Here is a 15,789-nt window from a genome sequence, read left to right as displayed (position 1 = left end):
ACGACTGCTGCCCAATGCTCCCTGAATACAGTAAAAACAATCAGGCATGAACTAGAGACTTGCAATGGTGACTACGAGGATGTAGCAAGAAGAAAGATCCCTAGCAGACGATCTGATTGCGTTCGTACAGCAGAATTCCTCGCAAATCTGCAGGAACAGGTGTTGAAGAACCCTGGCATTGGAATTCGGGCTTTGTTCGTGGAGTTGCTAACTGTAGTCAAGCCCTGGATAACAAGGGTAGCCAATGGTAGGCCGTATGTATGGCAGCAGGATTCGGCCCCTTGCCACACCTCTGGGAAAAGTCAAAAATGGTTGTCTGAAAATTTCTACGACTTCACCAGTCCAAATGTTTGGCCTCCAAACTCCCCAGACCTTAACCCCATGGATTATTTTGTATGGGGCGCAGTTGAAAAAGACACCAATCGCACTTCCAGTAATACAAAAGCCCAGTTAATGGATAAAATTAAAACAGTTTTTGCGGCCCTTCCCAGGGAGACTGTAGCATCAGCTTGTTCGAGGTTCCGAAGCAGAATTGAAGCTGTGATCGATGCTAATGGTGGTTATTTTGAGTAAATCTTGTTGATAGTATTGTAATTAACTCTGCCTGTAATGTTTTTTTGTCAATTCATTAAATTTAATAGATACAAAGAAGATTTTCTTTTTCCTTACGAAACTGTCAAATTTATCCCGAACACCCTGTATATATATATATATATATATATATATATATATATATATATGTATGTATATATATATAAAATTAGTTTGAATGACTATATACCGAGAATGAAAAAACAACAAGGTTTAATATTAAGATACAACTAGTTTTGTTGAATGATTCAACTTCTTCAGGTATCACAGGCAAAGAATTATATAAAAAATGACAGAGACATGATAAAATTACATCAGATCTAGTATAAAAGACAATAGTACATTTTAAAAACAGGAATGCGAGCTTGAGTTCCAATTAAAGTTGACTACGTGTGTGAGCTGCCACAAGTGTACCAATACTGAACAGTGGCAATGTGTGCATCAGAGAGATTGAAACTAAGGCTGTTGTCAATATGGGATGAATCTAGTGAAATTTCACTGGATTCAATGATCTTTCTTTCGAGTTCATCATAACACACATGGATATTAGAAGTTTTTGGCCAGTCTACGAGGTGTTGGCGGCCTTCATCTGAGTTAATAGAGAAGAGATTGTGGCGAGAGAGAGCGCTGGCTCTGGTCCTATTGTAGGAAATGTCTCTGGTGTTCTTCCATACGCAAAAGGAAGGATTTAGCTGTCTGGCCATAATATGGTTTTCCACATTCACACAAAATATTGTAGACTCCTGGATACTGAGTAGGGAGATGTTTCACTTTAGGTTTACTTAGTATGGAGCGAAGTTTTGGAAACGTAGTGAAGCAAGTTCTAATGTTGAATTTCTTAAGAATTTTTGCTAGTTTTGGGGAGAGAGAGCTGATGTATGGTAATGAAATAAAAGTCAGGGCTTTTGCGAAATAAAATATCGCAAAAGCCCTCTCCACCAAAAATGTGTGTGACATTTATTATACAACTTAGCTCTTCATCCACTGAAAGTATGAAATTTTGTTCCAGAACGACTTCAGGCCATATTTTTTCCCAGCAAGAATTCAGTGTTGACGGTTGTAATTCCTTACTGGACAGAGAAATAATTTTCACACAATTCAATATTGAAAACTCTTTCTACACTTGAAGCAGTGCCATGTTTGGATTAGATTCCATTTTTGTCCAAAATTAATTGGAATGTTCGACGAATATGACTTAAATGTTGATATTATTCCTTGGTAAAGTAGTTGAATATGTGAAGTAGTATTAGGCAGCAAAAAAGTTATTTTAATATTCAGATGGCTTAAATTTGGTAGGTGGCCTGGTGCGTTATCTAAAATTAGTAGAATTTTGAAGTCGATATTCTTTTTCCTTGTGTAACTTTCTACATCGGTACCAAACACTTGAAAAACCAATTTTCAAACATGCTAGCTGTAACCTGCTGAAGGGTATTCCCCCTAATATAAATTCATTACTTATAACTACATATGCAATACAGGCAGACAAAAATTTAACGAAGTTAAAATTTGATTTTTTAAGTCACGCGGTGAAAAATATATGAAAATATAAAGGGGTACTACAATTTGTAGAGTGTGTTATATCGAAACCGCATTGTATAAGTACCACGTTGAACAGGGGTTACTACAATGTGTAGACCGTGTTGTATAAGTACCGCGTTATTCGAGGGTTACCTGTGTATACACACACACACTGAGTTAGCTTTCCATTACGAACATCCCACCCCCCATGATTTACATATTTGGCACGATAACAAAGAACCATATATCAATATCACATGCAGCTACTATCAATGGACATACCTATCATCTGTACGTAATCACTAAACGTTTGCTAGTAATGGAGAAATGTGGTGATGTAAGCCAATTTAACTGCAGGTAGATAGTTGGTGTCCAGAGGGCAGATGCCAGTATTTCAGAAACAGTCGCTCTTGCTGGTTGCTCCCATACTACTGTATCAAGGGTATACCAGGACTGGATTCACCATGAACAGACATGCAGCAGAAGGGCTCACATTGGTTAGCCATGCGTGATTGATCCTAGAGGTGAGTGTTGGGTGTCACAACTGGTATCTTAGCAACAATGTGCAACAGTCATACAGCTCATCCACCAGTACAACAGTGGGCTGTTTGACTCATTTCCACATTCACCATGCGCCATACCTTGCTTTGCCTGGTGTTCCACAGTCAGAGACCAAGAAGAATACCCATAATGGCAGCCAGGCATCACAAACAATGCCTTGCATTGGCCAAGGCACTTTGGGAATGGACCCTTGACAGATGGAAGAAGGTCATCTGGAGTGATAAGTCCTGTTTCCTACTACACGATGCTGATTGCCAGGTTTGCATTTGGTGTAAACAGCATGAAGCTCTATCCTCTGATTCTACAGCTGGGGTTCAACAGGCTGGTGGAGGTGGTGTTATAGACTGGGGAGCTTTTTCATGGCATGCCCTAGATCTATTGGTTATCATTTCACAAACTCTACAGGACCTGTTAGCTGACCATCTCCATCCATATCTGCAGGAGGTCTACCCTGACCACAATGCCATCTTTCAACAGGACAACGCACCTTGTCATCGGGTTCATACAACTACTGAGTGGTTAGAGGAACATGACAACGAATTTGCCACATTGCCTCTCCCACCCACCCACCCCCAAAAAAACTAACCTGACTGCAACCCAATTAAACATGTGTGAGGTATGCTGAATGCGATATGAGATCTGCTGATCCTTCTCCATGGAGTGAGAGTGAACTGATGGAGTTGCTGCAGTGGACATGGGTAGAGTTATGTATGAAGGATGTTCAACACTTTGTGAATCTGTTCTTAAGCGTCTGTGAACCGTGTTGCACAGAGAGGTGGACCAATGCGTTAATAGGTGGATGTTCCTAATGCAATGCTAACTCAATATACATACACACACACAGGAAAACCTTGCTTAATGCAAATTCGGTATGTGCAATCATCAGTTAATGCATTATCAGTTAGTGCACAAATGATACTGTTTCCTGTTTTAAGTAAGTGATTAATCAGTTAACGTGATTTTTTTATGTTATGCGAAGTTTTACATTACACAAAATTTTTTGTTGCCAGTCTGCAGTGATCACAGCACTTGTCAATGTAGTGGGCAGTGGCTGATGACACTCAGCAGTTGACTCAAAGCTATCATCATAAGTGCACATGTAAACTCTGTTCTCTTGCTCAGTCACTTTTCCTTTATTTTGCTTTAATTTGTATATCTATAAGGCTTTATTATATTTAACCCATGTTACGTAAAAGAGAAAGACTGACAAAGAAAGCGACAGTAATAAAAAGAGAAGAAAAGTAATTACCACAAATATCTTACCTCTGAATCTCCAAGGTTTGGAGATTCATTGGCAAGCCCTGAAGAAAACACTGATTGATTCAGCCAGAGAGGCATGTGGTGAGGTTGTATGCACGGATAGAAAAATCAGAACTTCATGGTGGACACAGAAAGTTAAAGAGGCAGTGAAGGAAAAGAAGAAAACATATCAGAAGTTCCTAGCAAATAAGTCAGCATGTGCCTCTTAGAGAATACAGAGACAAATGCAAGATAGCTAAACACTGTGTAAAACTAAATAAACAAAAGTCATGGCAAGACTTTGACAAAAACATAGAAAATAATTATTATTATTATTATTCCTGATACCTCCAAGGAGTCCGAAGACTCATCGCGGGAGGACATCTTCAACTGTCTCTACATCTTACCTCTACTACGAATCAACGCCATCTACCGCCCACCTCCAACACTACCACAACTAGTAATTTTTGTCTGTAAATTGCGTAAGATATTCTGGAGATTGTTGAAGAAGCTCAGAAATGGAGGAAAGAGTACTGTAAAGGGAATTAGAGATGATAAAGGTGACATTAAAACTGGAGAAATAGAATCCTTGAAGTATGGAATAATTACTTTGAAAAATGGATATGTATAATACATATCTATTACAACTGTTGTAATAGATATGTTAACAATAACAAGACAACGAAAATAGGCAGAAGTAATGAAAATATCAACTGTATTGTGGATGGAGAACCTATAGAACAAGTGAAACATTTCAGCTACTTAGGCGCAAGTTTTAGTGAAGATGGTAAATGAAATATGGAAATAAACAACAGAATCAACAAAGCTGGTATGGTAGGAAATCAACTGAATAAATTTATATGGAATAAGAGAGAAATTAGTCAAAACACTAAATTAGCTATATACAAGACAGTGTTCAAACCAATTTTAACTTATGGATCTGAGAGCTGGGTTGAAGTAAAACATTTGACCAAAGACTAGAGACCACAGATTTCAGAGTACTGAGAAAGATTAGGGGCATGAACAGGTGACATCAATCAGATGGCAATATCATATTAAAAACGAGGATATTATCAAAGAACTTGACATTGTCAGCATCCAGGAATGTGTTAGCAAAGCTATTCTCAGGTGGTATGGTCACTTAAACAGAATGGGAGAGGAAAGATTAGCAAACCAAATGTTCTCTGCCAGGTTGGCAGGAAAACGACCCAGAGGAAGACCGATATAGGTGGATTGATATGGTACAAAGTTCCTTAGATGATAGATATATAAGATCTGATAATGTTGGAGTCTTGAAAAGTAACAGACTGATTTAGAGGAATATTCTAGATAGGATGTTAGTAATGATGTAAATTTTTTATGTTGTACTAACATATTCTGTACACCCCTTGAAGGTACATGGCAGGAATTTGATAACGATGAAGAAAAGTAATTATGTTAGAAGAAAAGCTGGAAGTCATGAAAGTGGTGCTAGTAATACAATGATTTTGCGAGACCTGGGATACAGTGAGTCTACAGTTTGGACTCTATTAAATAAGAGCAAAGAATACAAAGAATAAAGAAAGTTGCTATTGCTGCTTCAAGAATGGAGATCTCCCAAAATAGAATCCATTTAGTGATTGAAATGGAACGTCTTCTATCTCTGGATTGAGGATTGTAACCAAAATAGAATACCTCTTAGTACAAGGAATATTCAGGCAAAAGCGCTCAGTATTTTTATATTATGGAAAGAGACCAAATTTCAAGAGAAATGCGAAAGCTTTACTCCAAGTTTAGGATGGTTGGACCATTTTAAAAATCATACTTAACTGAAGAAGATGAAAACGTTGAGCAATATTCAAACATCTTAATTTTTTTGTAAAAAAGTAGCTCAATCAAATGTTTAGACATTAAATAAAAATTTAAGCAATTGATTTTTATTAACTTTGATGATTTTATCCTCTAATAGCCAGCAAAGGTTGGCCGATTGGCAGAGCCACTACTAATGGCTCACACGAAATGTTAAGCAAGTTTGAGTGCGATTAATAGTTGGAAGGGATCAATCCTTTGATGGTGTTGGCACACTCTCTTTCGACAAGTCTTTGGACTCCCTGGAGGTGTCACATAATAATAATAATATAGCTTATATATGTATATTTTGTTTTCAAATTACACTAACTGATGGATGAATTATAATTATTCCTGTTGTTTATTGTATTCACTTAACGTGATTTCGCGTAGCGTGCATTAATCAATGGATTGATTAATCGTGTTAAGTGAGGTTTTCCTGTATATATATATATATATTTTTTTTTTTTTTTTTCAATTTCATAATATAAAGAACTTTTAAGACTTCGTAATATAGACTAAAATTAAAATATCAAAGAAAGTGCCTTTAGCAAATGCAACAGAGCTTTGTATCAAGTTGAGAGGAGAGGCTTTTCTCGATTCCTTGCATTTGTTATAATATTGTAATGGGACTTTTTCTGTTTCGACCAGCTGAATATCGAATCTATCTACTTATTCAGTCAAAGCTGAATGTCTGAAAAACCTGCCAAATCAGTGGAATATTTAGTATATACTAATTTTCCTGGCAAGAGAGCAAAATTTTCTTCCATATTAATCTGTTATATGTCAAGACTACAATGTCATTACCAAATTACTCTGGATTTAGAGAAAGATGTTTCTCTAAATCCAGAGTAATCTAATAATAAGGTGGTACACCCTTTGGCAACTCGTATAGGTAAATATGACCTCTCCATTGCTTCTGCCTTAGTATCACCACTTCTGGGTCTGCCTCCCACTGATGAGACCTCAATAAAGGTTGAAACCGGTCTGGGTAATGGCTGTTCCCTTAATGCATAGCATTATACATGTCCACAAGGAGATGTGCTTTGCATTATGGGAGATACTAAGACAAGGAGTGATGAAAGCTTGGTCCACCTTTGCTACAAGTTGCCAACAGATGTACCACGTTTTGCCTCAGTCCTGAAGATATTTTTAGGTGCAAACTTCGTTTGCCAACACTTGGATAAAGGATTAAACTAATTTATTATAGTCTAACAAGTGCAAAATAAACTTCCAACTAATCCAAGTTGTTTATACATTTCTACAACATCACCCTCCACATTCTCAGGCCTATAACAACATCCAGCTAAATATGTCTTCATGTCAACCTCCATATTACACCACGCTGTCTCATAACCATTGCCACTATTTTCCCCCTTTCTTGTCTAGTTTATGTGGACATAATTCCTCTGCTATCATCAGCAGCTGCACTCTTTTTTTAAATCTTTAAGGAATTACTATTATGTTGCCCTGTTTATGGTTTTAATTGATGTTATATATAATTTTTAGAATTTATATTACCCTCATGTACTGTAAATCTTAAAACTAAAGATCTGGGATTTGGGCCAAAAAATAATCCCCAATTTTTGAAGATGACTGGATATTGAAATTTTTAAAAAATTTATCTAAATTTAAATACGAAGTCATTGATTTTCTGGAATATATAAGAAAAAAATATTTATAATGTAGTAGACAGGTACAATCTGATATTTGACTCAGATCAACATTTCCTAATGTGAAAAACAATACTGAACATTTTTCTAACAATGCCCATTAGTAATGCCAGAGGAGAACATTCATTTTCTGTTCTTAAAAAAAGGTGAAAAATTATTTAGGAAACGCTTTGCATCAGGATAAAATGTCAAATTTATCACTATCATTTATTGAAAATTATATTGTGAATAATCTGAATTATGATATTTTTGATATATTTGTAAAAGAGAAGTCTGGGAAAAAAACATCAATAATGTCTTTACTTCGTGTGTAGACTAAAGTGCTGTGAGGACATCATGTTGGAGGCTTAATGGATTTTTTACAACACTCAGAAAGGATTAAAACAGAATTTGATACTTCCTATATTTTGTCCTAGTCACTAGGACATCTACGGGGATTACAAAAACAACTAATGTAACATGAACACAAATATCATACAATACTAAGCCCAACCACATGGGTGAAACTAAAGTCCTATCTAGGTGGAGCGCCCTCTATACTTTACTTAGCACTGGTTTAATATTTGTGTTTGGTATGTATTGTGTTTACTTAGCATAAGTTTTTTTTGGTAAATGTAATAAAAGTTTTTTATATACATTGATTGTGTTTTATTTGTCTTTATTCATTTTGTAAGGTGGGAGGAGCACTGTAGCACCTTGGGCTCAAAAAGTGTAAATACGGTCCTGTTCTTATCCGCAAACATTCTGAAACTTGTTATACCTTTAGTACCATGAGTGGACTTATAGTTACATAACCTTTTATTAATATAATTTGGAACACCTCTGTAGATATCAAACATATAACTTAAGTTACTTAAGACCTCCACTAAATAGGATGGTGGTCTCACACTGGTGATGATAATTATCTATTTCCATGAATGTTTGTGAAAGGCCTTAGACTTTCACAAAAACCCATTCCACAAGTATTCAGTTGGTTGGAGAGTGGAAATGTTATTTACTCAGTCAATCACACCATCATTGTTTTATGATTACACGTTGTATTCATGAGTAATCTATTATGCCACCGTACTTCTGTTTTTTCATAGTTACTAAATTTGATTTGTTCTTCAAGGAAGCAGTTTCAATTAAGTTACTTAGATTTCAGTACAAATGCCAATATATCAAGTTATCTTATGTACAGGTAACCCTTGTATAATGTGGTTTCGATATAACACAGCCAAATTGTAGTAACCCTTGTTCAACACTGTTTCGATATAACGCAGTCTGCAAATTGTAGTAATCCTTTATCTTTTCATATATTTTTCACTGTGCGACTTAAAAATCAAATTTTATCTTCGTTAAATTTGGGCTACCCGTATCGCTCATGTAGTTATAAGTAGCGAATTTATATTAGGGGAAATACCCTTCAGCACGCACATATGTCAATTGTTTACAGTAAACGAAGACAATTGAAATTGTCTTCATTTACTTGCAAGAAAGTGCATTAAAAATCATAAGTGTGTTTATCTCAAGCTGAGCACTTTATTTTCTGATGAGTTACATACGATATATAATGCTTTTTTACGTAAAAAATTTACTTTTATAGTAATGGCCACTTAGAGGGCTTTTGCGATATGGTTGAAAACAAAATTAGTAAATTAATTGATGGGAAAATAGATTTAAATGAGAAGGAACTGGTACAATTAATAGATGATGTCGAAATGAGGAAAGTTCTGTCAAAGATTCTGATTGTGATGAATCTATTAAAGAATTCAGTTTAAAGAAATTGGCAGAAGTTATTTTACGGATAATGATCCCTCAATGGAGCGCTCCAGAAAATTCACAAGATAATTGGATATTTGTTTAGCTCCATATCATGAACTTAATAAAAAATTTGCAGCATAGTGGTAAATAAGGTTTTATTACTGACTTCTTGATAATTAAACTAGCTGAAGTATGCAATGAGAATTATATAAATTATGAGTCTTTGACTCAGTGGGGTCTTATTATTATTATGTAACACTTCCAGGGAGTCCAAAGACTCATCGAGGGAGGGCACCTACTCTACAACTCTCCGTCTCCACCACTCCACCAACTGCAACTATCTTCATCATCTACACCAGGGGTCGGGAACCTTTTTGAAATTCCACTAAAAAATTAATTAAAACAAAATTTTGGGAGATGTAACTTCAATTCGATTTTTCCTGGTGACTCAATATTGCAGTTAGTTCAGACTTGGGTAAATTTGTTTATAATTCAGTACTTCCAGATATCAAATACCACTTTTATGTTTGCATATAAATTTTTTATATGTTCAATAAATACGACAACATTACGTTTGGTTAAGTTTTTAATCACAAAACATGTTTAAGTAAGTATAATATTGCAAAAAAAGTCAGAATTTGTATTGCAAAGAGAATTAGTCTGAACAAAAATACAATATTATGTATTTTAATAGATTTTGATTGTGTTAAAATTCATTAACAAGACTTTTGATTTTTCATCTTCTCAGCCAATTTACTTAAATCTGGATTGTATGTTGTGCACTTTAATAGTAATTTGGCTTTCAAACTTTCATCAGTCAATCTGTTCCTATACTTATTTTTAATGTAATTCATTGAAGAGAAAAATTGTTCGTAATTGTACGTCGAACTGAAAAGAGTCAAAGCCCCAAAAGCAAGTCTCCCAGCATTTAAATAATTTCCTGTGGTGTTTGTTCCATAGTTTCCTCATTTTCTTCAATTTGTGCTACCATTTCCTGAAGTTTTTGTATCAAGATGCTTTTATTCTGAATTTCAGAAGCTCCATTTGTAGTTCTGCAATTGATATATTCTGCGAAAAGCTTCAATATCTATTAATTTTAAATTGCAATTTAATGGATGTAATATAAATTTCATCATCTCCTGATGTTTCTTTTTTTAAATCCTGAAATCTGCTTGTAAATGAATCTAAAATAATCTAAAATAAAGTAATCATTTCAGCGAATATTTTGCAATCAACTTTTTCTTGATTTAAATTCAATATATAATTTTTTTTAGCCTTTCAAAGTATATAAATTTTTCTTCAGTAGCATCTTCAAAAAACACTCTTAGTTCCTGTTCAAAGATAAGGACTTCCTCTAGTAATTGGAAGACTGTGTTTCCCTTCCCTTGCAACTTCAAATTTAGCTTATTAAAATTTTTGAAAGTTTACTTTTCACTTGGTTAGACTATAATAAATTTAGTTTAATCTTTTATCCAAGTGTGAGCAAACAAAGTTTGCACCTGAAAGTATCATCAGGACTGGGGTAAGGTGGTACAATACTGGGCAACTCATTGCAAAGGTGGAGCAAGCTAACATCGCTCCTATCCTAGTATCTCCTATAATGCAAAACACATCTCCTTGCGAATATGTATAATGTTATGCATTAAGGGAAGGGCCACTACCCAGTCTAGTTTCGACCTTTATTGAGGTCTCTTCAGTGGGAGCCAGGTTGGGATCCCACTGAAGATGTTAGCTTGCTCCACCTTTGCAACGAGTTGCTTGGTATTGTACCACCTTACCCCAGTCTAGAAGATACTTTCAGGTGCAAACTTTGTTTGCTCACACTTGGATAAAAGATTAAACTAAATTTATTATAGCTTATTAAAATGTTCTCTCATATCAAGCAAAAAAAAAAAAAAAAAAAAAAAAAAATCGTATCCATTTGGGATTACTGAGAATTTCCACATTTTCACAATTTACTTTATCAATTAGTGGTTAAGAAAAGTGTTACTTTTTTTTTTTAAGCACCGAAAAAATGTTTTACTACTTTTCCTCTTGATAACCATCGTACAGATGTAAATGTCACTAAATCTTTATGCTGTCTATCTAGTTCCTCTAAAAATGTGTCAAAAAGTCTGTGATTCTATTCCTGAAATCGGATGAATTTGATTATTTCACAGCAACATCCATCACTCTTTTCAGGTGTGATAATAATCCCAAAGAATTTGCTACTGAAACTTCTTGATGCAAAATGCAATGAAATGAAATAACTCCATGTGGAATATGAGTGGAGAATGATTTAACAAACACCTTATTTTTTGTAATCATAGAAGGCATGCCATCGGTCACAATGCATAATATATTATTAATAGTTATATATTTATTCTGTAAACTTGTTAGAAGGTTTTCTGAAATATCCTGACCTGTAGACTTGTCCTTTAAGTGTTAGTAGATCAAAAACTTCTCGAATACCAGAAGATGTGATATATTTAATCATCACTCAGTATTGTGCCATATCGGAAATATCATTTGATTCATCAACCGCAATAGATTTAAAATCGGTAGAATTAATATCCATAATTTGCACATTTGAAACTTTTGCAGAAATTGTTACAATCCATTCATTGATAGTTCTAACTGAAAGAGTTAATCTTTAATTTTTTTTTACGTATCTCGTCCTTATTTTCTATATTCAGAGACATTATACATGCAATTTGTTAGAAATTCATCGGTAAAAGGTTTTCCCGCTTTTGTTATTTCAATGGATAACAAAAAACTTGCTTCAGTAGTATTCGATGAAGATTTCATCCAAGTTTACAAATTTCTTTGCTGAAGCGATGTTTTCTTTTGTAATTCTTCAATAGTTTTTTTTCTATTATCACACTAAGGATATTTTTTACTGAGGTCTAAATGTTTTCCTTGAAAATGTCGTTTGACATTACTTGATTTGTTATTTTGAAGTTGTAGATGGCAAATTAAACATTGCAGATTTCTATTTATATCTATAAATGCAAACTGTCCACATTTTATTGAATCCTCTGTTTTCTTTGATTATTTTTCTTTTCTTGAACTCATATTAGGATGGTTATTATCACAAATTTACCTGCAAGTAAAAACACAAATTCAACATAATAACATAATAAAAATTAATTTGTGCATAACATTACCTGACACTAAATTAAACACCAGTTTAGTACCACAATAAATAAGTTAACTAACAGAATATTTATTTTGACAGTTAAAATCTGTATGTATCTAAAAATCGTGGTGTTTGACAGGACAGCTGATCAATTAGTTCAAATTTTCGCTATGGTGCTAGTTACCTTAGGCATGCGTAACACACATCACGTGCATCTAGCGCCATGAACAGGCATGTCAAAAAACAATATTTAGTTGTTTGTATTAATTATGTATCTTTTAATTCAATATAAAGAGAGCTGCACTTTGTTCAGCCAAGAGCCGCATGCGGTTCCTGAGCCGCCGGTTTCTGACCCCTGATCTACACCAACACCATCTATCGCCGACCATAATAATAATAATGTCCAAAAGATTTCAAGTGATCATGATGTCTGGTCGCTCATAAATAAAGAACATCTACGAAATGTTAGTTTTGAAATGAATTGATGACGATTAAAGTATGCACTTTATTTTATTTTGCCTAAAACATTTGTGCGTTAAGTGCAATACAATTTTTAATTTTATAAGCTTATATGATGTATTTATTTCATAGTTTATATGAAACAAATATTTTCTTAACTTACATGAATTACCTGATTAAATAAAAATATATTTTTGTTAGGTATGTTGTTTATATATATATATATATTTAATAAAAAAAAGCGATTTCAGAACCTAACCCTACTTTTTCTATGTAATCAGTGTCACATAATGCGTCATTTCTATGGAACCTGACATCCATGTTATACGAGGGTTACCTGTATTTTGCAATAGTTTGAGACTATATGGTTAACTATCATGACATAACATGTTGTATATATTGTGGAAGATACTTTCACAATAGTTTTCCTTATGATTTATATATAAACTAATGCCTTTGTCACATTAAACTAGAGGACAGTCTTTTATGCTATTATATTGATTATTGTTTATTTTTGAAATAACCTTTTTTTAGGATTACTTGGGTGTTCTTCTGGAGAAGGGGTTCAAGATCCTATAAATACAAGAATGGCAATGATATGTGGAACTTCTACTTGCCATATGATGGTAAATTTCTGTTTTATATATACATTTTTTGTAGCCATAGCCTTTTTATCTTATAGTCTTTAACTTGTTTGAATCATTTAAATGGTAACAGATAAGATAATAACATATATAATTTCTCAATGAAATTATATGTGTTACAATGAAACAATAGACACAATGAAAAAGGAAAAGTTGGTCCTTGTTGGGGATCTAAATAGAGTAGAAAATGATTGTCACACATACAAAAATATTTTGGGAAAATTTGAAGAAAAGAGCAAAGCTAATAATAATGGCAAATACCTGTTGCATTTCTGCTCAGGACATGTACTGGTTATTACTATCACCATGTTCCAACATGAAAATATGAAAATGTGCCCAAATTCACATGGAGAGAAGAGGCAAGGAATAAGAAAAGTCTCATTGACTATGTTATTGTTGATAGTGATGTTTTCTCCCTGGTGCAGGATGTACAGAGGATTTGAAATCGGAAGTGATCACCATTTAGTCTTGAGCAGGATAAAATTGAATTTCATATTGAAAAGAAGAACATGCAAGAAAGTTTTAAAGAGAATAAAAATTGAGCAGCTTTCAGATGTGAACTGTAGGCTAAAATACACTAAGATTATTGAAGAAAAAATGAAAGCGTTTGAGAACGGGAACCAAACCTTGGAGATTCAGTGGCAAGCCTTGAAGAAAACCCTGATTGATTCAGCCAGAGAGGCATGTGGTGAGATTGTCTGCAAGGATAGAAAAATCATTTTCGTGTAGTACTGTCATATCCTGTACACCCCTTGAGGGTACATGGCAGAAATTTGATGATGATGACGATGATGATGAAAAGTAATTATGTTAGAAGAAAAGCTGGAAGTCATGAAAGTGGTGCTAGTAATACAATAATTGTGTGAGACCTGGGATACAGTGAGTCTACAGTTCGGACTCTTAAATAAGAGCAAAGAATACAAAGAATCTGATGATGATGATAATTTCTCAAAAATAATCACAGGCTCTGCCAACTCCTGCTGTCACTTGCCTCAGTCTACAGATGATTCAGGAGACTTGTTGTAATAGCATTTAACTTTATGTTATTGTTAGAATATTTCTTCATTGTACACTATATTTTTTCCTTTCTTCATTAGTCATAGTCCCCCCCACACAAGATAAATGAATAATTTATTTTGCCCGCATATTGTGTTCTGATGTATTTTTGCTGGGAAGGGAAGTAAATTAAATTATCTTCAGTAAGATATTATGTTCCTATTTGTAGATCTTATTTTATCCAAATGGGAACAAACAAAAGCAAGCATGAAATTTCACAACTAGGCTACTTGTATCTTGAGCGCAATTGATTTCACATGAAGTTGCTCAACCAGATAAGTATTACATATGCCACCATCGTTATAGTCAAGTAGACTATGATTTGGACACTCTTTCACACAGAGGCAGATAGAAGAAAACATTAATACTACACAGAAGCTATTACAAATTTGAGGGTTAGAAGTTATTTCTGGAGTTAGATGTACAGAATGAAACACTACTCTAATTTCAACAACTATGGCAGCATTAATTTACAAAACATTTGGGTAAATTAATGTTGCCATATTGTTATAATTCTGATATCACTTTCATAACTAATTGCCATAGGCAGTCTTCATGTTTCTGACAGATGTGTTTGTGCTCTAAGGATGCAACATATACCAACCCTTAATTAGAAACCTTTATGCAGATATACATGTCACTTATGCAGCATATGCACAAAATACTTGTCACATGCATCACCACATGTTCTAGGTAACTATTTAAGAATGCTGCTGGTCAGTAATCATTCACAGTGGGAAAAAAAAAAAAAAGGATCTTTTGGATAAATGGCTTATTGTGGGTGTCCACTGGCTGGAGCCACAATTTTGAAATAGCAGATCTGCTTGGTTTTTTTAAAGGTGAGATATTCCAGGTGTTTAATCACTAGAAAAATAACCTGAATTGTTAGTTTATGAGGTGTGACTGTGGTCCTAAGACAGTCTGTCAGGGATTGCCATCATTTGAGAAGGTTTGTACAGACAAATAGAACTTCTTGCATGCAGCAATTGACCAAAGCATTTAATGAAGACTGTTCCTGACACATATCTTACCAAACTATCTGCAGGGAATTGAAGAAGATTGGTATTGGAAGTTGCATGCCTATATGGAAACCACTGATTTCTGCCTGTAAGGTTTGTTTACAATGGTATCTGGAACACCATGACTGGATACTGAAACACTGGGGAAAAAAAAGTCACTTGATCCGACGAATTATGGTACACCTTGGTCTGTACTGATGGTGGGTAGAGAGTTTGGTAGGAGCCCCATGAAGCAGTGACCCCATCTTGACTTATAAACACAACTCAAGGTTCTGGAAGTGGTGTCATGTTCTGTTGGTAAGGGATAGGTCCCCTGATATTGCTGGAAGATTGTCCATTGT

General features: G+C 34.5%; 1 protein-coding gene across 1 annotated transcript in view; it reads left to right on the top strand.

Annotated features, from left to right (window-relative positions):
* Positions 1-15,789, top strand: part of LOC150098518 (FGGY carbohydrate kinase domain-containing protein) — a 204,169-nt gene that overhangs the window by 115,616 nt on the left and 72,764 nt on the right. Inside the window, exon 8 of the mRNA XM_090405821.1 lies at positions 13,264-13,355. Within this exon, the coding sequence (XP_090261947.1) occupies positions 13,264-13,355 (92 nt within the window). The remainder of the gene's footprint in view (positions 1-13,263; positions 13,356-15,789) is intronic.

The sequence above is a fragment of the Typopeltis vanoorti genome, chromosome 15 (assembly GCF_054136105.1).
Source record: "Typopeltis vanoorti isolate ZY-2024b chromosome 15, IOZ_Tvanoo_1.0, whole genome shotgun sequence".
NCBI classification, from domain to species: domain Eukaryota; kingdom Metazoa; phylum Arthropoda; class Arachnida; order Uropygi; family Thelyphonidae; genus Typopeltis; species Typopeltis vanoorti.
Note: the sequence above shows the minus strand (reverse complement) of the source record. Positions and strands in the feature narration are given on the sequence as shown.